The 22,528-nt window shown below is 42.3% G+C and overlaps 1 protein-coding gene across 2 annotated transcripts; it reads left to right on the plus strand.

Annotated features, from left to right (window-relative positions):
* The first annotated feature begins 752 nt into the window (after positions 1 to 752).
* Positions 753 to 2,947, plus strand: LOC122690788 (major allergen I polypeptide chain 2-like). Of its 2 annotated transcripts, none has more exons than XM_043897730.1 (3): positions 753 to 849; positions 1,354 to 1,538; positions 2,709 to 2,947. In XM_043897730.1, the coding sequence occupies exons 1-3, from the start codon at positions 783 to 785 to the stop codon at positions 2,814 to 2,816; spliced, it is 360 nt and encodes a 119-aa protein (XP_043753665.1). In that variant the 5' UTR covers positions 753 to 782; the 3' UTR covers positions 2,817 to 2,947. The 2 variants fall into 2 exon arrangements, with proteins under 2 accessions (XP_043753665.1, XP_043753673.1); XM_043897738.1 differs by having other exon boundaries at positions 766 to 843.
* Positions 2,948 to 22,528: the final 19,581 nt, after the last annotated feature.

The following is a 22,528-nucleotide window of genomic DNA, read 5'->3' on the forward strand; positions in this document are numbered from 1 at the left end:
CAGTGCAAGCCCCTCTTAAGGCTGGTTCACTGATGGAGGAGGATGAAACTAGCAGATAGGGCAAGGCTGGAGCCCATGGGAGTCAGTATATGGCTAGGAACTTGCTCCTGTGTGGGCCTGAGGAACTCTGGTGGCATGATTGAAAGTACAGCATTATAGCCTCCTGAGAAAACCCACATGGCCTCAAGTCCTGTGTGTTCCTTGCTAGGATGATTTGAAGTCCAAGACTGATGTCCACCAGTCCTCAGGGCCCCATCTAGAGACTGCAGTCATTAAGATATTTGGGGGTTGCAGTAAGGTCCAGTGCTCAATTTTTATCTCCATGACTTAAACTTGGGGAAAAAGGAAGGATTCTGGATGACCTTTCTTCTGCATGATAGTGGTGTAGACCTGTCCTTGGCCTTCCTGTGAGTCTATCTGCTCAGTTTGGGAGAGTGCTGCCCTCAGAGCCAGGATAGTTTGGGGGAAGGATGACCCAGAAAACAGATGATGATTGGGGCCCAGAAAACAGAGCATTTGGCCCCAAATGGAGTTACTTAGAAATGTCAGCTCCACTTGGTCTTTGGCAAAGATACACCCACATGTTCTCCAGGAGCTCTGCTCTCAGAGTAGGAAGGGCTTCCACAGTAAACACCCCATGAAGCCAGGGAGCCACCTGTGCCAGGTGCCTGGCCACAGGCCTGTGGAACTCTAGGGAGCACCATGGGCTGAGCTCAGGGAGCTAGCTGTTTATAAAGTGACAGAAACCCTGCCCTGAGTAGATCACTCCAGCCACTGCCACGATGAAGGGAGCACTGCTTGTGCTGGCCTTGCTGGTGACCAGAGAGCTGACCTTTGAGACATGTGAGGGTAGGAAGGAGGGTCCAGATGACCCTCGTGATCCTTGCCCCATGTTGCCTCACAGTATCCTTCCCTGTCTTGTCCAAGCTGCTTCGAGGGGCATATTCAGAGTGCAGCTGGCAGATCAATGCCCAGGAGTCCTACACAAACTCCTTGAGGCTTTCAGTCTTTGAATGGAGCGGGTTGTGTAGAGCTGGAAGGGTCAATAACTGTGCACACCCTGGGATGTTGTTGTGGATACTCGTGTTCATTGGAAAGAGGGAAGCAGGCTGATATGACTGGGGCAGTGGTCAAGAGCAGAGGGGTCTCCAGGCAAAGCACCTCTTGCTACTCCCTCTGCTGGGAGTGCCTCATGGGGAAGGGTTTCTGTCTGGGATGTAAGCAGTCCTGGGAGAGGGTGTGTCTCTGTGGGAGGTGAGTCCAGAAGCTTTGGATGTGTGAGTTCCTATCAAGTGGTGGGAAAACATCCTACTCTGGTTAACCTTTGATATGGTTTTTCTGTCTTGCCTTCAGTGGAAGCCTGCCCTGTTTTTTATGAAATGCAGACCGCTGTGAACTTTGTACTACCAAGGGCAGTATTAAATGAAACCTTAGATTCAGTCAGTGCTACAGATGAGGAAAAAGCAGCCTTTGGAAAAATCCAGGATTGCTTCATTGAAGAAGGACATCAGAACCGGTTTAATTATCTGAAATTTAAGGTAATTTACCTTAACCCACACCCATTCTGAGAACTCACATGCAGTATAGTGCAATATGCCACATGGTAATATATCATTGCAGTCATGGGATATGTGACAGAGAAGAGCTCTAAACAAAGAAGCATATAAACCTTTGCTCCAACCTGCAGTACCTGTAATATGCAAGTGCAGTCCACCTGCACTTCCAGCCTCTGGTTACAGAATATGTCCATATCATGTCCATTAACTCACACAGAATAGAGAACTAATATCAATGCAATATGCCAAATGTCTTGTCATGTGATTTTTTCCCCTTCATGAGAGGAACTAGCATTGAAAGAGTAGCATTTTAATCTTTGGCAGGAAATGCAGCATTCAGCTCACCTACCTGTAGGAGTTGTGTCAGTTCTACTTTAGGAATACTGAAAAGGAGCCCCTGCTTTAGAGTCTTTTTTCAGCATGGGACTCCCTGGCTTTGCAAGGTTTCTGGCCTGTGGTCACATCACTTCCTCTTGTTTCCACTGTGGCTCAGAGCCCCATTTCCACTGACATGGTCTCAGTGCCTACAAGCCAGAATTTCCACTGTGGTATTTTGATGTCTGAGGTACCTTCTAGGTACCTGCAGCTGCTCACCTGGGCTAGAAATATATCTCTTGAAGAACCATCTTTTTTGTTTTTGTTGTTTTTCTTGATACAATATTGGAGATCTTAAACAGTCTGTCTTATCACATTTTCCCTAAATTGTTGATTATTCAAAATGAGAGGTTTTCCAAGAACCAGAGTTTCTAGAGTGCTAACAGAAGCACACAGGGCACCAGGGCTCGTTTATGATACCTGCATGCACATTCCGTGCACCCAGCACACCTGGCAGAAGAGGCTCAGGTGCAGAATATGTGACCCAAACCCAGACTCCAGCACCTTGCTCCTCTGTCAGGACCAGCCCCAACTGTGCCCTTCTGACCCTTCATCTCCTCTCCTCTCTGGTGTGGCCAGTGGCTGTATTTCCCTCCTGACACCTGTGCCTGGGCTGTTATGGAATCATCCTTCTCCTGCTGCCTGATGGCAGCCCCCTCTCCAGTGGTGGGTCTGTGGGCAGAGGTTCTTGCTGGGGATGGGGCTGAATCCCTGAGGGTGAGACAGGATAGCCTGGCTGTGGGCTCAGATCCTGTCCCTCCTCCTTTGTCCTTCCAGATTCTCATCATCTTCAGTAAGGATTGCACTGGCTATAGAGTATCCACGTTGGTGAATGTTATTAGAGGATTCATCTCCAGTCTGCACTCTTTAGTGAGCTCATCTTAGCCAGGAATGCCTGGTCTGATCTGTGCTCAAGCTTCCTGCCCTGTTCTCCTCAACTGAAGCTGGAATCCAGATATCTGTTCCACCTGGTGTGATCTCTATCAGGCTGACTCTAATAAAATAGCTGCATCATGCTCAGTGTGCCCACTGTCTGTGCTCTGGGGAGGATGTGAGGCAGGAGGTTTTGTGTGATGGTGAAGAGAAGTGACACATATGGTCATTGAGGGCATGGAGTCCAGAGGCAGATAAGACAAGGGGAAAACTAGTCCCTGTCCCTGGCAAGCTGTGGGAACTTGGGAAAGTTTGTTGTAACTTTCCTAAGTCATCTGCTAAGGGGGATTTTGTATCAATATTAAGCCAATAACTTATAAGTAACTCTGGACTTCACCAACTTGGCAGGATAAAATTGTTTGTGGGCACAGATAACTTATCTCCCGCTCTGGCCTTTCCCACAGTGGCAGAGCGTCTATTCCTTTAAATGTCCCTCTGGTTATTGACAGGTGTCTCAGGTATTGACCTGAGCAGGCTCATCACAGGTCCTGTCTTCTCCCAGTGGCATTCACCATTTTCTGCTTGTTAAGTGAATGACTTCTGAGGATCCTGACGTTTCTTCAGGGACACTGAGTACCACTGCTGTTCTTGGTCCTGCCAGGGGGACCAGGACCTCCATGATGTCTTAGACCAGGAGGAAGGGAGTGAATAGTAGAAGCTACCCCAGTGGGAATGTTTTTTCCATGGAAACAGCTCATGCTGTGAAGTGTGAACTGCCACTTGAGCATGTGTCTGGAACCCTCCAGCTTACTTGTAAAGGCGTGAAATGGGTAGTTGCATTACCATAGGAGGCTTGTGAAGCTACAAGGAAGGGACTAGGTTATATCCCCTTTTCTTAGGTTCTAGGACCATGTCAGACTACAGTCAGTGTGACCCATGGAAAAAGTGGCAGAACTGGTAAAATCTACCTTCTGGTTAGGAAAGTGTAATATGATCACATACTAAAGGTTGAACTTGGAACTTGGAGTTAAGTGGCCAGGACCTTGAATCCTGGCCCTTCTTTGACCTCCTGGCTGAACTTAAGGATTTAAATTCATCCATTTGCTATTTCTACATCTCAGTTTTATGTCTACCATGTTCTGCATGCTCTACCAGACTTAGTGTTAAGTGTTCAGGTCATACTAAAGAGGTCTCAACTTTTGTTCGAAACTACAAATAAAATTGGATGAATTAAGGGCTAAATTATATGTTTGTATGAGATGAATTGACATTTTAAAAATGTCAAGTATTCCCAAATCTATCCAAATAAATCTTTTTTTCTTAAATGAGAAAAATAATTGTTTTACAATATGTGTTGGTTTCAGCCATACAGCAATGTGAATCAGCCATAAGTATACATATGTCTCTTCCTTCCTGAAACTCTGTCTAGTCCCTGAATAAATAAATCTTTATTCTAGTGAGGATTTACTTAAAGTTTACCCTCCCCCCACACTAAATTCTTAAGATCCACCAAGAAAATTGAAATAAAGAGGAAGTATAAGGAGGATCGTTGTCACCAGGGATTACAACAGAAGTACTGGACTCCATAGAAGGTCTAGTTTTAGTGGAGGAATAAATACATGGTCATTGTGACAGAAGAGAAAACCCATAGATAAAGTCAAAGATAGTTTAAAATATAACAATAACAGTTCATTGAATCATGAAAAAGGAGTAGATTTTTTAAAAATGACCAAACATTAAGAGTCTAGATGGATCTGCCAAGCCTTTTCCTGTGGATTTATAAGGAGTAATCATTTAATTGTCATAGTTCTAATGTTTAATTATTCATTTGTCTCAACTCATTTCTCCTCCGTCTCTCCACACTCTTTCAGTTTGACTGTCATGACATCATAGTTTCTTGTTTTTCTCCTGCTTTACTGGAAGATCCTTTTTCAGGCCCTTCTGGTTGATTCCTATGCCAAGGGCCATTCTCTCTGTATGTCTTTCCTTCTGTATATATGGTCACTGTTAGTGATATTATCCATCTTCATTTTAACTTCATTTATAACTTTCAAATTTAAATCTCCAGCCCCAGTACTAAAACATTGAAAGGGACTGAATTGAGACTCACTTAATATTTGTTTAATTAATGTTTTTTTAAAGTTATAAAATTATTGTGAATTTAAATAAATGAAGAAGCTATTCAAAGGAAATTTTTGACAAAATAGTAATGTTGTTTTTCTTTATGGGTAGCAGTTAATTTGGGACTTCCCTGATGGTCTAGTGTTTCAGACTCCAAGCTTCCACTAGAGGGGGGCACATAGTCAATGCCTGGTGGGAAACTAAGATCCTGCATGCCACGTGGCCAAAAGGAGCAAACAAATAGCAGTTAGTTTAATGTAATCCCAATAAAATAACAACAGGATGTTTTTTTAAGTGTTTCATATGAGAGTCTTTGTTTGTCTTTGTGTGTCATTTATTTATTTATTTTTTGGTCTCACTGCGTGGCATGCAGAATCAGAGTATTAAGTACTAGATCACCAGAGAAGTCCCAGGATATTTTAGAAATGTATTTTATTCTTATAAAATTGATCTTACAGTTGTCATATGATCTAGAAATCCCTTTTCTAGGTTTATACTCAGAAGAAATGAAAATTTGCATTCATATGAAAACTTGCCCACTGATGTTTATAACAGCTTTGTTCAGATAAGTTTATCAAAACTGGGAAACTACCTATGTGTCCTTCAAGTACTGAAGGTAAAACAAAGTATGTTACACTTCTACAATTGAATTCTACTTTAGCAATGAAAATGAAAGAACCATTGGCACATGCAGCAACATGGATGATTCTCAAGCATGTTATGATGAGTGAAAGAATCAGAACTTAAAGACTACAATCATATGGTTTATTTATATGCTGTTTATTGCATCATATTTGGAAAACTAAGCAAGAATAGCTGCAAAAAATATGTTAAGTAATTAGGGGCAGGAAACCCAGAAGATGCTGAAACATGCGCACTTTTATCATGGGCAGATAAATGGTCTATTAAAGGAATGCCAGAAATAGATCTAAATCATTTTATGATAAAGGTAATTTTCCCAACAGGAAATCTGCTCGACTTCATAGATGAAATGGTGCTGAATAAACTAATTGAACATTTATGGAAATAAAAATGTTGCATCTGTGTCTCACACCTGCCTTCAGTAGTAATTGCAGATAAGTTAAAGGTTTACACAAAGACTGGGATAGAAAATGTCATAAAATTCTTAGAAAATAATTATGAGAGTATCTGTTTTAACTTCAGCATAAAGAAGGCCTTTCTAAAGATGAAAGAAAACCAGAGTGATAATTTTGACTGCATAAAAAATAAAATATTACTGTGTGGCAAAATGCACCTCATACACTTTTTTCAGGACATCACTCAAATGTTATTTCATTGAGTCTTCACTCATTCTGTTTGAATTCCAACACATCTCTTCCTCCCCCCGTCCTCTGCATTTCCTGTCTTTTCCCCTCAGTTTCTCTTTTAATGTGCTATATATTTACCAAGTTTTCTTGTTTATTGTTTTTCTACCACTATCATACTTAAGTTAAATAGATGAAATTTTAGTATTAAAGATATATTCTATATTTGGAAATTACTTATCTTTTATCCCCTCTCCCCCAAGTCCCACAGATACTCTTTGTTTGTTTGCTTGTTTCTTTATTTTTGGCTGCAGTGGGTATTCATTGTTGTGTATGAGCTTTCTCTGATGTGGCAGGCAGAGGCTACTCTTTGTTGTGTTACAGGGGCTTCTCATTGCGGTGTCTTTTCTTGTTGCAGAGCACAGACTCTAGGCACAAGGACTTCAGTAGTTGCAGTATGTGGGCTCCGTCATTGTGGCTTGTGGGCCCTAAAACATGCAGGCTTCAATAGTTGTAGCATGCAGGCTTAGTAGTTGTGGCACCTGGGCTTAGTTCCTCCAAGACATGCAGAATCTTCCCAGACCAGGGATCCATCACATGTCCCTTGCATTGGCAGGTAGTTTCTTAACTACTGTACTACCAGGGAAATTTACCAGAGATACTCTTTTAATCCATGTTCCATAATGTTGTTTGTGTACTTCAGTGTGACATTTATATTAAAGGCAATGCCTTTCCCAAATTGTAGTCAATGGACTATCCTAAGATATTAAGACAAAAAACAATATTACTGTGTTCTGGGCAGGAAATGGGTTTACCCTTCCACCTGGAACAACTAAAACTCAACAAAGTATAGCAAAGAATGATATTTAAAAATTGAACTTCAGGTAGCACAAGGGAGTGATCTCTGGGAAAGGGGAAATGAAGGTGTGCTCTATGATTATCCCACTTTACTACCTGGACAGAGTACCCAGATGGCACAGCGGGAGGTAGGAGTTCGAGAAGGGAAAAGAGCAATCTCTCCGAGTTCATGAGAAAGTTGGGAGTCCCAGGTGGCCAGTGTGGTTACATTTGCAGGGCAGAATACTGGAGAGGAAAGAGTTGCACAGAAATAGGACTCCAGGGTTCTGCAAAAAAGTCCCCATCAAGTCTTCACTATATACTGCCCAGTGTATGTATGTAAGAAAACTGCCCAAAGTGAGGAAATAATGATCTGACAGGAACAGAGGAAACAATCTCTGAAATTTACACAGATCTGGAAATGGTTTGTATTTCTAACAGCCTTAGAGGAATATGTGGTTATTTGTGGGAAGTCAAGTAGTTTATTCTGAAAGGTATCTTAGCAGTGGTTATAAAATTTGCCTTTTCACATGGATGCTTTTGTATCATTTTGTTGTTATTGTTTAGTCACTAATGCTTTGTGACCCTATGGATTTCGACCTGCCAGGCTCTCCTTTCCATGGGATTTTCCAGGCAAGAATACTGGAGTCGTTCCCATTTCTTTCTATAGGGGATCTTCCTGACCCACGGATCAAACCCATATCTCCTGCATTGCAGGTAGATTTCTTTACCACTGAGCCACATTATGCCATCTTAATAATGCTTAAAAGAAGCTTCAAATGTATCAACTTATTTCCAAATAAATTAAACGAAGCTCAGGAATATCTATAGAACTACAGAGGTATCTAACACCTAAAAATTTAAATTTTAGAATATTTGACATTCAAAAACTAACTATCAGCCATGCAAAGCAGCAGAAAAATATGAACTGTTATCAGAAGTAATCAATATAAACAAAGATAGCAATATAAGCAATTGAGAAATAGAATCAGTATAAACTGAAGAAATCAATATAAAAGAAATCAATATAAAAATCAATATAAAACCCAGAAAATATATGCATGATACAGTTGATAGACAAAATATTAATGTTAGTAAAACTATTCTAAATGTTTAAGAAGGGAGAGGACCACTTAGACATGTAATCTGGAAGCATAGATATATTTAGAAAACCCAAATTAAACTGGAGTAGTTAAAAAATATGTTCCACTGGCTGGAATTAACAATGACTAGGCACTGTTAAAGAAAACATTGGTGAGTTTGAAGTAGACAATGACTGAAACTAAAAATGAAATTGAAATGAAATGAAAACAGATAAATGATCAAAAGCAGATCAGTGAGCTATGAGACAACCTGGGGGAGGGGTAATGCATAATTAATGGACTCTCTTAAGGAATAATGAGGAACCATTAATTAATGGTTATTAACCATTAACTAATAATGGGAACCAGACTCTTCCCATATTTGATGAAAATCATGAACCTGTAGATATACAACACTTAGTTAACTTTAAGCACAAGAAACACGAAGAAAACTGTACTTAGCACATTGTAAGATTTCTTAAATGTGATAAAGAGGAAATCTTCAAAGTAGTAAGAGGAGCAGAGGAATAAGGATAAGAATGACAGCACACTCCTCTTGGGAAACAATGCAGTTTAGTGAAGTATTGAAGGAATTAAAAGAAAAAATATTGTGAATCTCTAATTCTCCACCTGATGAAACGATCTTTTAGAAATAACGGAAAAAGAAACTTTTTCACATATACAAAAGCTTAAAGGATTCATCACCAGCATACCTGCACTATAGGAATGCCTATAGGAGGGACAGATGTGGTACAAGATAGAAATCTAAAACTGTACTAGGGGAAAGGAGTGCAAGAATTGTCAATCTGAGAATATGTATCCATACCTCTCTATATCTGTATCTTTATCCCTAATATAGAGAGAATTTTATACTGTTGTAGCCACGTGTTCTGGGAAACAAACTCACTCAGAAGGACAATGCACATAGTGGAGTGCAGTTTATTACACCAGCGGGCCCAAGGCAGAGTCTCCTCTTAGTCAAGGACCCCAACTGGTTTTTGTGAAAACCTTATATACACTGAGTGAATGTGCTCAAACCCACCTCCCCAAATTCTCTGAAACTAGTCTGAACAAAGGAAAAGAAAGATCCAATCAAAGATAACCTGTGATTCATATGCCTTAAGACTAGGTAGTTAACAGTGAACAATTATCAATAGGCCTGTGGTCATACCCCAATAAGCATAGTAGAATTTATGATTCTATTTGGTTACACAGATAATTAGGGTATTCTTGTAGGCGATGCAGAGTCTAGGTATGAGCCCTGGGGCTTTTCCATGGTGGGGTGGGGGAGTGGTCTGGTTTTCCAGTTGGTATGTCGTTTCCATAGATACTGAGCATATAGCTCAAAGTCCACAGTCTGGCCCAAGATGGAGTCCTGCTTTCAAGAGGGAACCTGTTCTGTTTCCTCCTTCAATACTTTAACAGTGGATTTTCTTAAAGTTTTCAAATACTACATTCAAGAGCAGGTTAGGTACAGCTGTTACAAAAATTAGTAAATGCAATTTAGCTAAAATGAAATACCATATAAAAGCAGAGAGACAAAAAAAAAAAAAAAAAAGGAAAAGTGCGTAAGAGATAATATGGGACACAGTGAAAAGACCCTCTGTAAGTAGATACTGATGTTACTGGTAGGAGTCCTGTCTCCTGCCTAGAGCTGACTGACAGGAGGACTCCCAGGGAGCAGAAGCTGCAGTGTGTGAGCCCACAGCTGTGGGCGTGGAGTAGGTCAGAGGGGATGCTTGCCTCAGTACACTGGGCGGCCAGCGCTGCTGTTTGTGTTGCTTTCTGCCCTACTTGTCTCAAGGATGGCTCTGGCTGGAGGGACCTAAGGGACATGGGCCAAAGCAAAGGACCCTCAGAGAGCTCCTTGGAAGGTAAAAGGGCAATCCTCTGGCAATACCTAGATTGGACTGTACCAGCAAAGCCACATGAGGTTGCTTGGGCGGGATATTAGCCAGCCTCCTTGGCATCAAGAGAGATCCTTAGCAGTGCCAGGAGAGAGTGTCCTTTTTAATTTATTGAGGTATAGTTGCTTTACAATGCTGTGTTAGTTTCTGCTATACAGCAAAGTGAATCAGGTATCTGTTTACATGTATCCCCTATATTTTTTATTTCCTTCACATTTAGGTCACAACAGAGTCTTAAGTAGAGTTCTCATTAGTTATCCATTGTATACATAGTATTGTCAGGCGAGTGTGTGCTCCTCAGTTTTTGTCTCATCACAACAAAGATTTGGAGTGACGGACATTAAAGCCCCCCTTGGCGTGTCACAGCTCTCGGGTCTTGGACAGACTGTGTTATAGCTCTCAGGTCTCGAATGGACCATGTTATAGCTCTTAGATAAATCAGTGTTACAGTTCTATTTTATTTAGATAATAGCAGGAAAACCCATCTTTGAGGTGTGAGGGCATGTCGACCCAAAGACGTGAAGAGGAGTGCCCCAGCACGTGGGAGAGAGACAGAGAGCTAGCTTTGGCTCCTCTTTTTATATGTTTTTTTTTTTTTTCTCTCTGGGCCTGTCCTATGTAAATTGGGCCAGCCAGGAGTGCTGTTTGTTTTACCTGAGGTTCTCACTCCGGTCCTTGGACCTTCCTTTGTTCTATTTTCACAGGCTTTTCCCTTCCAGGTCTTTTAGCCACCACCATTCTGGACTCCTTTTCCCTATTCTAACTACTTAACAGTATCAATAGTGTATTTATGTCAGAAAATCTCCCAATTCATCCCACCCTGCCTTGGTGTATATACATTTGTTCTCATTGAGTCTGTCTTTCTTCAGTTCAGTTCAGTTCAGTTCAGTCACTCAGTTGTGTCCAACTCTTTGAGACCCTATGGACTGCAGCACGCCAGGCTTCCCTGTCCATCACCAACTCCTTAAGTTTACTCAAACTCATGTCCATTGAGTTGGTGATGCCATTGAAAGGTTGTTGCTAAACCATGAAAGGTGCCAGGATTCTTGGCCTCTGGAGTAGAAGAATTCAATCCGGGGCCAGAGACGAGGCTTGATCGCTCAGAGCTTTTGTGTAATAAAGTTTTATTAAAGTACAAAAGAGATAGAGAAAACTTCTGACATAGACATCAGAAAGGGGCAGAAAGAGTACCCCTCTGCTAGTCTTTAGCTGGATGTTATATAGCTACTGAAGTGAAGTGAAGTCACTCAGTCATGTCTGACTCTTTGCAACCCCATGAACAGTAGCCTACCAGGCTCCTTCATCCATGGGATTTTCCAGGCAAGAGTACTGGAGTGGGTTGCCGTTTCATTTTCTAGCCATCTGCTAATTAAAGAAAGGAAATGTCTCAAAACTCAGAGAATGGCACCAGGTGAGTCATCCCAGGCTGTAAAACAATTGACGTGAATCTTGAAGAAAGGCAGATTTCCATACAACTATATAGTTTCATTAATATAGATTAGGAGAAAAATGTATGAGTATAACATACTGGTTTGTCAAGTGGTTCTGAGCCTAAATCTGAGCCTTTAGGAGGAACCGACTTGAAGATAGAGTCTAGGGTAAATGCCTAGTACATTAACATAGCTTAAGACAAACATTTCCATAGGAAAAATGCATCAGTTAGCTCAAGGTTTGAGAAAAGTTAAGCTCAGATGGAACCAGGTGTCCATTATGGCAACACAGAATTTTAAGAGAAATCTCTTTTTAAACTTGTATATAGAAGGGGAAAAAAATTTAACACTAATTTGTTTCCTCCTGCCGCTTAAGAGAGAGAGAAAAAATATCTGACCTTTGCAGCCTATTTCATCTGTTTGGAGACCCCTGGCCTTCCTGCCTATTACCCTCTCATTATCCAACCATCTCATCCTCTGTTGTCCTCTTCTCCTCCCACCTTCAATCTTTCCCAGCATCAGGGTCTCATCAAATGGGTCAGTTCTTCGAATCAGGTGGCCAAAGAATTGGAGTTTCAGCTTTAACATCAGTACTTCCAATGAATATTCAGGATTGATCTTTAGGATGGACTTGTTGGATCTCCTTTCAGTCCAAGGGACTCTCAAAAGTCTTCTCCAACACCACAGTTCAAAAGCATCAATTATTCAGCGTTCAGGTTTCTTTATGGTCCAACTCTCACATCCATACATGACTACTGGAAAAACCATAGCCTTGACAAGATGGACCTTTATTGGCAAAGTAATGTCTCTGCTTTTTAATATGCTGTCTTGGTGGGTCATAACTTTCCTTCCAAGGAGTAAGTGTCTTCTAATTTCATGGCTGCACTCACCATCTGCAGCGATTTTGGAGCCCCCCCCAAAATAAAGTCTGCCACCATTTTTACTGTTTCCCCATCTATTTGCCATGAAGTGATGGGACCAGATGCCATGATCTTAGTTTTCTGAATGTTGAGTTTTAAGCCAACTTTTTCACTCTCCTTTTTCACCTTCAGCAAGAGGCTCTTCAGTTCTTCTTCACTTTCTGCCACAAGGGTGGTGTCATCTGCATATCTGAAGTTATTGATATTTCTCCCAGCAATCTTGATTCCAGCTTGTGCTTCATACAGCCCAGCGTTTTTCATGATGTACTCTGCATATAACTTAAATAAGAAGGGTGACAATATTGACAATATACAGCCTTGACATACTCCTTTCCCAATTTGGAATGAGTCTGTTGTTCCATGTCCAGTTCTAACCGTTGCTTTCTGACCTGCAAACAGATTTCTCAAGAGGCAGGTCAGGTGGTCTGGTATTCCCATCTCTTTCAGAATTTTCCATATTTGTGGTGATCCACACAGTCAAAGGCTTTGGCATAGTCAATAAAACAGGTATGGATGTTTTTCTGGAATTCTTTTGCTTTTTCAATGATCCAGTGGATGTTGGCAATTTGATCTCTGGTTCCTCTGCCTTTTCTAAATCCAGCTTGAACATCTGGAAGTTCATGGTTCATGTATTGTTGAAGTCTGGCTTGGAGAATTTTGAGCATTACTTTACTAGTGAAGGAGGAAACAGACAGAACAGCTCCATCTTGAAAGCTGGATTCCATCTTGGGCCAGACTGTGGACTTTGAGCTATATGCCCAGTATCTATGGAAACGACATACCAGCTGGAAAACCCCCCACCCGCCATGGAAGAGCCCCAGGGCTCATACCTAGACTCTTCGTCGCCTAAATGAATACCCTAATTATCTGTGTAACCAAATAGAATCATAAATTCTACTATGCTTATTGGGGTATGACCACAGGTCTATTGATAATTGTTCACTGTTAACTACCTAGGCTTAAGGCATATGAATCACGGGTTAACTTTGATTGTATCTTTCTTTTCCTTTGTTCAGACTGTTTTCAGAGAATTTGGGGAGGTGGGTTTGAGCACGGACACTTAGGGTATATAAGGTTTTCACAAAAACCAGTTGGGGTCCTTGACTAAGAGGAGACTCTGCCTTGGGCCCGCAGGTATAATAAAATGCACTCCACTATGTGCATTGTCCTTCTGAGTGAGTTTGTTTCCCGGAACGTATGGCTACAACATTTGGTGCATTGGCCGGGAAACTCCTCACTTTGAGGAGACAAGTCCCATTTGGGACTACTCCAAGGCCTTGCAGCTTGCATCTTCTAGAGGGGGGAAGGCGCCTTGCCCTTCTGGAAGGATTCTGCTTCTCAATGCCTGGACCTTTCACTTTAGCAGGTAGTGGATGGCAGCAGGGAAACTGAGAGCTCAGGTGAGGAGGAATCCACCCAGCAGGGTGGAAGAGGGGTTCCTGATCACCCCCCTGGGAGGGACTAGAAGGACCCACAGGGGCCTGGAATAGGCAGGTGGCAGCGTTTGCTTGGTATATAGGTTGACGAGTGTGTTAGGGCTTAGGAAGCAAATTTGTGAAGGTCATTTAGGAGGTGGTGTCCACGCCGTCTTGGGGAAAATTATTACCAAGCAATCACCAAGGGATTTTTAGGAGAAGAAACTTGGTCTTTGGGTCCTCATATTCTGCCCTCCCCAAGGAGGTGTCCCATCTGCTGTGAAATTCTTGACCCCCTCAGAATTGTCAGGCTAGAAGGAGGGGGATACATAAGTGAGTACGAACTGGCTTTTCCAGAGACGGTCTGGGATGTGGGATATTTAACCCATCTGTGTTTTCTTTCTTTTTTTCTTTTTTTTTCCATTTATTTTTATTAGTTGGAGGCTAATTACTTTACAATATTGTAGTGGTTTCTGCCATACACTGACATGAATCAGCCATGGATTTACATGTATTCCCCATCCCAATCCCCCCTCCCATCTGTGTTTTCATCTGCACCTGATCAAGCCCACCAAGGCAGAATGGACTTTTAAAGTTAAGGGAGAAACATGTGGTGTTGGACCACGTGGTGTTCTGGTTTGGCTGTGCTGACTGACAGGTGAAGACCCACCGATCCCCCTTCTCGCTCTGGGATCTGGCAGGTAAGGCTCTCCTCACCCTGATTAGGAAGGAGGTAGAATGGCAATCTAAGCGTTTCATTGAGTGGAAATATCAGAAGTACAAAGGGTACTGAGAACTTCGTAGACAGAATGAAAAGGAAAAGTTGAAGAAGGTCTGAGAAGGTAAGCAAGATGGGGGGCAGTGAATCTAAGGCAACTGTATTGGAGTGCATGACTAAAAATTTAAAGAAGGCACCACATTAACAAATTGAAAGATAAAAACCATATGATTATCTCAATAGTTGCAGAAAAAGCCTTTGACAAAATTCAACATCCATTTATGATAAAAGCTCTCCAGAAAGCAGGTATAGAAGGAACATACCTCAACATAATAAAAGCTATATATGACAAACCCACAGCAAACAATATCCTCAGTGGTGAAAAATTGAAAACATTTCCCTTAAAGTCAGGAACAAGACAAGGGTGCGCACTCTCACCACTACTATTCAACGTAGTTTTGGAAGTGTTGGCGACAGCAATCAGAGCAGAGGAAGAAATAAAAGGAATCCAGATAGGAAAAGAAGATGTAAAACTCTCATTGTTTGCAGACGACATGATCCTCTACATAGAAAACTCTAAAGACTCCACCAGAAAATTACTAGAGCTAATCAATGAATATAGTAAAGTTGCAGGATAAAAATTAACACAGAGAAATCCCTTGCATTCCTATACACTAACAATGAGAAAACATAAAGAGAAATTAAGGAAACAATACCATTCACCATTGCAACAAAAAGAATAAAATACTTAGGAGTATATCTACCTAAAGAAACAAAAGACCTATACATAGAAAACTATAAAACACTGATGAAAGAAATCAAAGAGGACACAAATAGATGGAGAAATATACCGTGTTCATGGATTGGAAGAAGCAATATTGTGAAAAGACTATACTACCCAAAGCAATCTATAGGTTCAATGCAATCCATATCAAGCTACCAACGGTATTTTTCACAGAAGTAGGACAAATAATTTCACAATTTGTATGGAAATACAAAAAACCTCGAATAGCCAAAGCAATCTTGAGACAGAAGAATGGAACTGGAGTAATCAACCTGCCTCACTTCAGACTATACTACAAAGTCACAGCCATCAAGACAGTATGGTACTGGCACAAAGACAGAAATATAGATCAATGGAACAAAATAGAAAGCCCAGAGATAAACCCACGTACCTATGGACACCTTATGTTTGACAAAGGAGGCAAGGATATACAATGGAGAAAAGACAACCTCTTTAACAAGTGGTGCTGGGAAAACTGGTGAACCACTTGTAAAAGAATGAAACTAGAACACTTTCTCACACCATAGACAAAAACAAACTCAAAATGGGTTAAATATCTAAATGTAAGATCAGAAACTATAAAACTCCTAGAAGAGAACATAGGCAAAACACTCTCCGACATAAATCACAGCAGGATCCTCTATGACACACCTCCCAGAATGTTGGAAATAAAATAAAAAATAAAAAATGGGACCTAACGAAACTTAAAAGCTTTTGCACAACAAAGGAAACTGTAAGCAAGGTGAAAAGACAGCCTTCAGAATGGGAGAAAATAACAGCAAACGAAGCAACAGACAAAGGATTAATCTCAAAAATATACAAGCAACTCCTGCAGCTCAATTCCAGAAAGATAAATGACCCAATCAAAAAATGGGCCAAAGAACTAAACAGACATTTCTCCCAAGAAGACATACAGATGGCTAACAAACACATGAAAAGATGCTCAACATCACTTATTATCAGAGAAATGCAAATCAAAACCACAATGAGGTACCATTACACGCCAGTCAGAATGGCTGCTATCCAAAAGTCTACAAGCAATAAATGCTGGAGAGGCTGTGAAGAAAAGGGAACCCTCTTACACTGTTGGTGGGAATGCAAACTAGTGCAGCCACTATGAAGAACAGTGTGGAGATTCCTTGAAAAACTGGAAATAGAACTGCCACATGACCCAGCAATCCCACTCCTGAGCATACACACTGAGGAAACCAGATCTGAAAGAGACACGAGCACCCCAGCGTTCATTGCAGCCCTGTTTATAATTGCCAGGACATGGAAGCAACCTAGATGCCCATCAGCAGACGAATGGATAAGGAAGCTATGGTACATATACACAATGGAATATTACTCAGCCATTAAAAAGAATTCATTTGAATCAGTTCTAATGAGATGGATGAAACTGGAGCCCATTATACAGAGTGAAGTAAGCCAGAAAGATAAACACCAATACAGTATACTAACGCATATATATGGAATTTAAAAAGATGGTAATGATAACCCTATATGCAAAACAGAAAAAGAGACACAGATGTACAGAGCAGACTTTTGGACTCTGGGAGAAGGCGAGGGTGGGATGTTCTGAGAGAATAGCATTGAAACAAGTATACTATCAAGGGTGAAACAGATCACCAGCCCAGGTTGGATGCATGAGACAAGTGCTCAGGGCTGGTGCACTGGGAAGAAACAGAGGGATGGGATTGGGAGGGTGCCAGGAGGGGGGATCGGGATGGGGAACACATGTAAATCCATGGCTGATTCATGTCAATGTATGGCAAAAACCACTACAATATTTTAAAGTAATTAACCTCCAACTAATTAAAATAAATGAAAAAAAATTTAAAGAAGGGATTTGGAGGAGACTATCGGGTGAAAATGAAGCCTAATCGCTTCCACATACTTTGTGAGGTCGAATGGCCCCCTGTGGGAGTAGGATGGTCAGCAGAGGACACCATGAACTTAAAATTAGTGAAAGCAGTCTATACAGTAGTCACAGGAGAGCCAGGACACCAGATCAATATCCATATATTGACTCATGGCTAGGGTTACCTCAACAACTCCTACTCGGACAAGGTTCTGTATCCAGAAGGGAAAGGAAAAAATATTAATAGCACAAAAACTGATGATAAAAAAGGAAATTCTACAGGATTTGGACGGGGATGACCTGACCCTTCCCCCATACTGGATAATGACGTGCCTGCTTCCCAGTGCTCCACCAGGATCAGAGGCTGCCTTAATGCCCGATCCAGGGCCAGGTGAAGTTCCTGTAGCAGCTGCTTCTCTTCCGCCAGCTGTCCTGGAGATTGTAGAGCCACTGTTTCAGCAGGTTGTGATCCCAGCAATGGAGACCTATGGTCAACGCCCCCAGAATTCCACCTCAGCCGGACCTCCTAGATTGTATCCACCTCTCCAGCGAGTACTGATGGGAAGGGGGAAGAAAACACAGGAATTAGACAAAGGCTGTGCTCCACCAAGGAACAGGGGGGAAAACCCCACTACAGATGCCCCTCAGAGAGCTACAAAAGCCTCCAGTTCAGGACTCATGTGGGTACTACCATCAGCCCCCTGTAGCCTATTATTACCAGCCATTTTCCTCTATGGATATATTAATCTGGCAGAGACACACTCCACCATACTTGGGGGGGGGGGGCACAAGCCATGATTAGGCTAATGGAGACTATTTTTCGAACCCACCACCCTACATGGGATGACATAATCTAATTACTAGTCTCCCTTTTCAGCACTGAGGAAAGACACAGGATCCTAACTGAGGCCAGAAAATGGTTAAGAGAAATGGCACCTGAGGGTACTGCAAAGCTGCAGCGGTGGGCAGAACTAGCCACCCCCGATAAGAGGCCCAATTGGGACTGTAACACAGAGGAAGGGAGGGACCACCTGGAGAGATATTGGGTGGCTATTTTACAAGGCCTTAAGAGAGGGGCCTGAAAATCTATGAGTATAGCAAAACCCTCTGAAGTGATTCAAAGGGAAACCAAATCACCCTCTGAGTTCTCTGAAAGACGTGCGAGGCTTACAGACTTTATACACCAATAGATCCAGAGGCTGCTAGGTCTCAGATGGTGGTAAATGCAGCCTTTGTGTCTCAAGCCTACCCCAAAAATGTCAGATGGGGGACACCAAGTGACTCATGAATTTTTATACATCCCTGAATGCCCAGTACCTTTGTTGGGAAGAGATTTGTTGTCTAAGTTGGGGGCACAAGTGGCGTTTTCCCCCATGAAAGACCCATTCTTCAAGTGGGCTCAACCACCTATTTACTCTTCCTCTCGGTAACCCCTCAAGATGAATGGAGGTTGCACGATCTCCCGGAAGGGAATCCTGGACAGGCTACAGTCGAGAGAAAGAGTTAACTCAACAATTGCCTGAGGTCTGGGCGGAAGACAACACCCCCCCAGGCTTGCAAAATAAGTCCCACTGGTAATATAACTCAAACCCAGTACTGCCAGACTGCCTTGGGCAGTCAGCACTGCCGTGGGCCTGCCGGACCTTGCTAAGCTGTTTACTCTTTATGTGACCGAAAAGGACAAGGTGGCTATGAGAGTGTTGTCCCAGACTATGGGGACATGGGACAAACCTGTGGCTTATCTCCCGAAACCGCTGGACAGTGTTGCCACTGGGTGGCTGGGATGCTTATGGACAGTTGTTGTAGTTGCCTTACTGATCCAGGAGGCAACCAAGGTGACTTTGGGCCAAGATTTGATTGTAAAAGTCCCGCATGAAGTCAACACTCTCCTGCGAGGGGAACCCCATAAATGGCTGTCAACATCCTGGATTACTCAATACCAGGGACTACTGTGAGAACCCCCATGTTACTATTGAGCCTTGTCAGGCCCTGAATCTGGCCACACTTCTTCCTTTGGGAAAAGGTGGACTCTCACATGATTGCAAGGAAATATGCCAGCAGAAATGACTTGAGAGACCAGCCAATCCCGGACCCAGATTTGGTCCTGTACACCAATGGCACCAGCCTGGTGAAACAAGGACAACGACTGTCAGGATATGCAGTAGAAATGGAAGTAGATATGGAAGAAACCATCATTGAGGCTAGCTCTGTGCCGTCACACTGGTCTGCTCAACAGGCCAAACTATATGCTCTAATCCAGGCCCTCTAGCTCTCAAAAGGTAAGAAGACAAACATTTACACAGACTCCAGGTATGCTTTTGCCACACTACATGTACACAGGGCTCTGTATAAGGAGAGAGGCCTTTTGACAGCTAGTGAAAAAGATATTAAAAATAAGGAAGAAATTAAGACCCTATTAGATGCTTCCTGGGAACCAGAAAGGGTTGCAGTCATACACTGCTGAGGACGTCAAAAAGAGGATACCCCCTGGGCTTGGGGAACAGACTGGCAGATAAGACGGCTAGACAAGCAGCCGAGGACTTGGGGGTGACAAGTGAAGCCCCTATTAAAGCTCTCGTATTGGCAGAGCTTCCTGAGTTAAAGCTGGACTGTTCAAAATACACTGAAGCCCAAAACCAACTAGCCGAAGCTGAAGGGGCCATCAAGACTGAAAAGGGATGGTGGGAATTGCCAAGTGGCAAATTATTGGTACTGATGAGCTGGCACCCACTCTGGTAAGCCAAACACACCAAGTGATCCACCTAGGCCATAATAAACTGGAAGAGCTAATTCAAAAATATTTCTTGGTTCCCCAACTCTCTTCCCTATGCAGGACAAAATCTCAGAACTGCACTGCCTGCTCACAGATCAGTGCTGCCTCTTGGCACAGATAGAAACCTCCAGGGATTCAACTAAAAGGCACGGTGCCCTTTGAACACCTGGAAGGGACTTCACTGAAACAAAACCTCACCGACAGTACCATTACCTGCTGGTCATGGTATGTATGTTCTTGGGATGGGTAGAAGCTTCTCCTACCTAGACTGAAAGAACATCAAAAGTAGTCTGGCACCTGCTTAGGGGGAAGTTCCAAGATTTGGATTTCCTACCAGCATTTGATCGGACAATGGCCCGGCTTTCATAGCTGATTTAGTATAACAAGTAAGCAGATAACAAAAGCCTATACCTCATATTTAAAGAACAAAAGGAAAAAAGCCCTGATTGGCAAGGGAGGACAGGCCAGTAGTTATGCTGAACAATTCTACCAAGTCTGGGATGAATCCAAATGAGAAAAGTGGCAATTCAAAATAGAATGACTTTGGACATGCTCACAGCTGCACAAGGAGGGACCCATGTTATAATTAAGGTTGAATGTTGTGTATATATTCCTGATTTATCTGGCAATGTATCAGCTGTTTTAGATAACATGAAAAACCAGGTATAAGCAATGTCAAATGAAAACATTCATTTCTGGACTTCAGTTCTATCTTGGGTGAAGGGTGATTGGTGGAAAACTATATTTACCATTGTTACAGTTGCCTTGATAGTTCTACTTTGTGGACCCTGCATTTTACAATGTATTATGAACTTTGTTGGAGAAGGAAATGGCAACCCACTCCAGTATACTTGCCTGGAAAATCCCATGCAAGGAGGAACCTGGTAGGCTACAGTCCATGGGGTCGCAAAGAGTCGGACATGACTAAGCGACTTCACTTTCACTTTCTTTTCATTTTCATGAACTTTGTAACCCAGAGGTTGGTGTCGTTCTCCCAAATTGGTGGTCGGAGAGCTAGGGTGCAATATATCCCTAGGAGTGATGCTCATACTATGAGTTAAGAGCATCAAGAGAGGGGAATGAAGGAGGAAACAGACAGAACAGGCTCCATCTTGAAAGCAGGACTCCATCTTGGGCCAGACTGTGGACTTTGAGTTATATGCCCAGTATCTATGGAAACGACATACCAACTGGAAAACCAGACACCCACCTCCCCCCCCCCCCCCCCCCCCCCCACCATGGAAGAGCCCCAGGGCTCATACCTAGACTCTCTGTTGCCTAAAAGAATACCTCAACTATTTGTGTAACCAAATAGAATCATAAATTCTATTATGCTTATTGGGGTATGACCACAGGCCTATTGATAATTGTCCACTGTTAACTACCTAGGCTTAAGGCATACAAATCATGGGTTGAAGGCATATGAATCACAGTTTAACTTTGATTGTATCTTTCTTTTCCTTTGCTCAGACTAGTTGCAGAGAATTTGGGGAGGTGGGTTTGAGCACGTATACTTAGGGTATATAAGTTTTTCACAAAAACCGGTTGGGGTCCTTGGCTAAGAGGAGACTCTGCCTTGGGCCCACCGGTATAATAAACTGCACTCCACTATCTGCATTGTCCTTCTGAGTGAGTTTGTTTCCTGGAACATGTGGCTACAACATTTGGTGCATTGGCCGGGAACGCATGGCTACAACACTAACGTGTGAGATGAATGCAGTTATGTAGTAGTTTGAATATTCTTTGCCATTGCCTTTCTTTGGGATTGGAATGAAAACTGACCTTTTCCAGTCCTGTGGCCACTGCTGAGTTTTCCAAATTTGCTGACATATTGAGTGCAGCACTTTCACAGCATCATCTTTCAGGATTTGAAACAGCTCAACTGGAATTTCATCACCTCCACTAGCTTTGTTCATAGTGATGCTTCCTAAGGCCCACTTGACTTCACATTCAAGGATGTCTGGCTCTAGTCCAGTGATCACACCACCATGGTTATTTGGGTTGTGAAGATCTTTTTTGTATAGATCTTCTGTGTATTCTTGCCACCTCTTCTTAATATCTTCTGTTAGGTCTGTACCATTTCTGTTCTTTATCATGCCCATCTTTGCATGAAGTGTTCCCTTGGTATCTCCAATTTTCTTGAAGAAATCTCCAGTCTTTCCCATTCTATTGTTTTCCTCTATTTCTTTGCACTGATCGCTGAGGAAGGCTTTCTTATCTCTCCTTGCTCTTCTTTGGAACTCTGCATTCAAATGGGTATATTTTCCCTTTTCTCCTTTGCTTTTTGCTTCTCTTCTTTTCACAGCTATTTGTAAGGCCTCCTCAGACAGCCATTTTGTTTTTTTGCATTTATTTTTCTTGGGGATGATCTTGATCCCTGTCTTCTGTACAATGTCATGAACCTCCGTCCATAGTTCTTCATACTCTGTGTATCAGATCTAGTCCCTTAAATCTTTTTCTCACTTCCACTGTAAATCTTAAGGGATTTGATTTAGGTCATACCTGAATGGTCTAGTGGTTTTCCCTACTATCTTCAGTTTAAGCCTGAATTTGGCAATAAGGAGTTCATGATCTGAGCCACAGTCAACTCTCAGTCTTGTTTTTGCTGACT

Source organism: Cervus elaphus, chromosome 4 (genome assembly GCF_910594005.1).
Source record: "Cervus elaphus chromosome 4, mCerEla1.1, whole genome shotgun sequence".
Taxonomy (NCBI): domain Eukaryota; kingdom Metazoa; phylum Chordata; class Mammalia; order Artiodactyla; family Cervidae; genus Cervus; species Cervus elaphus.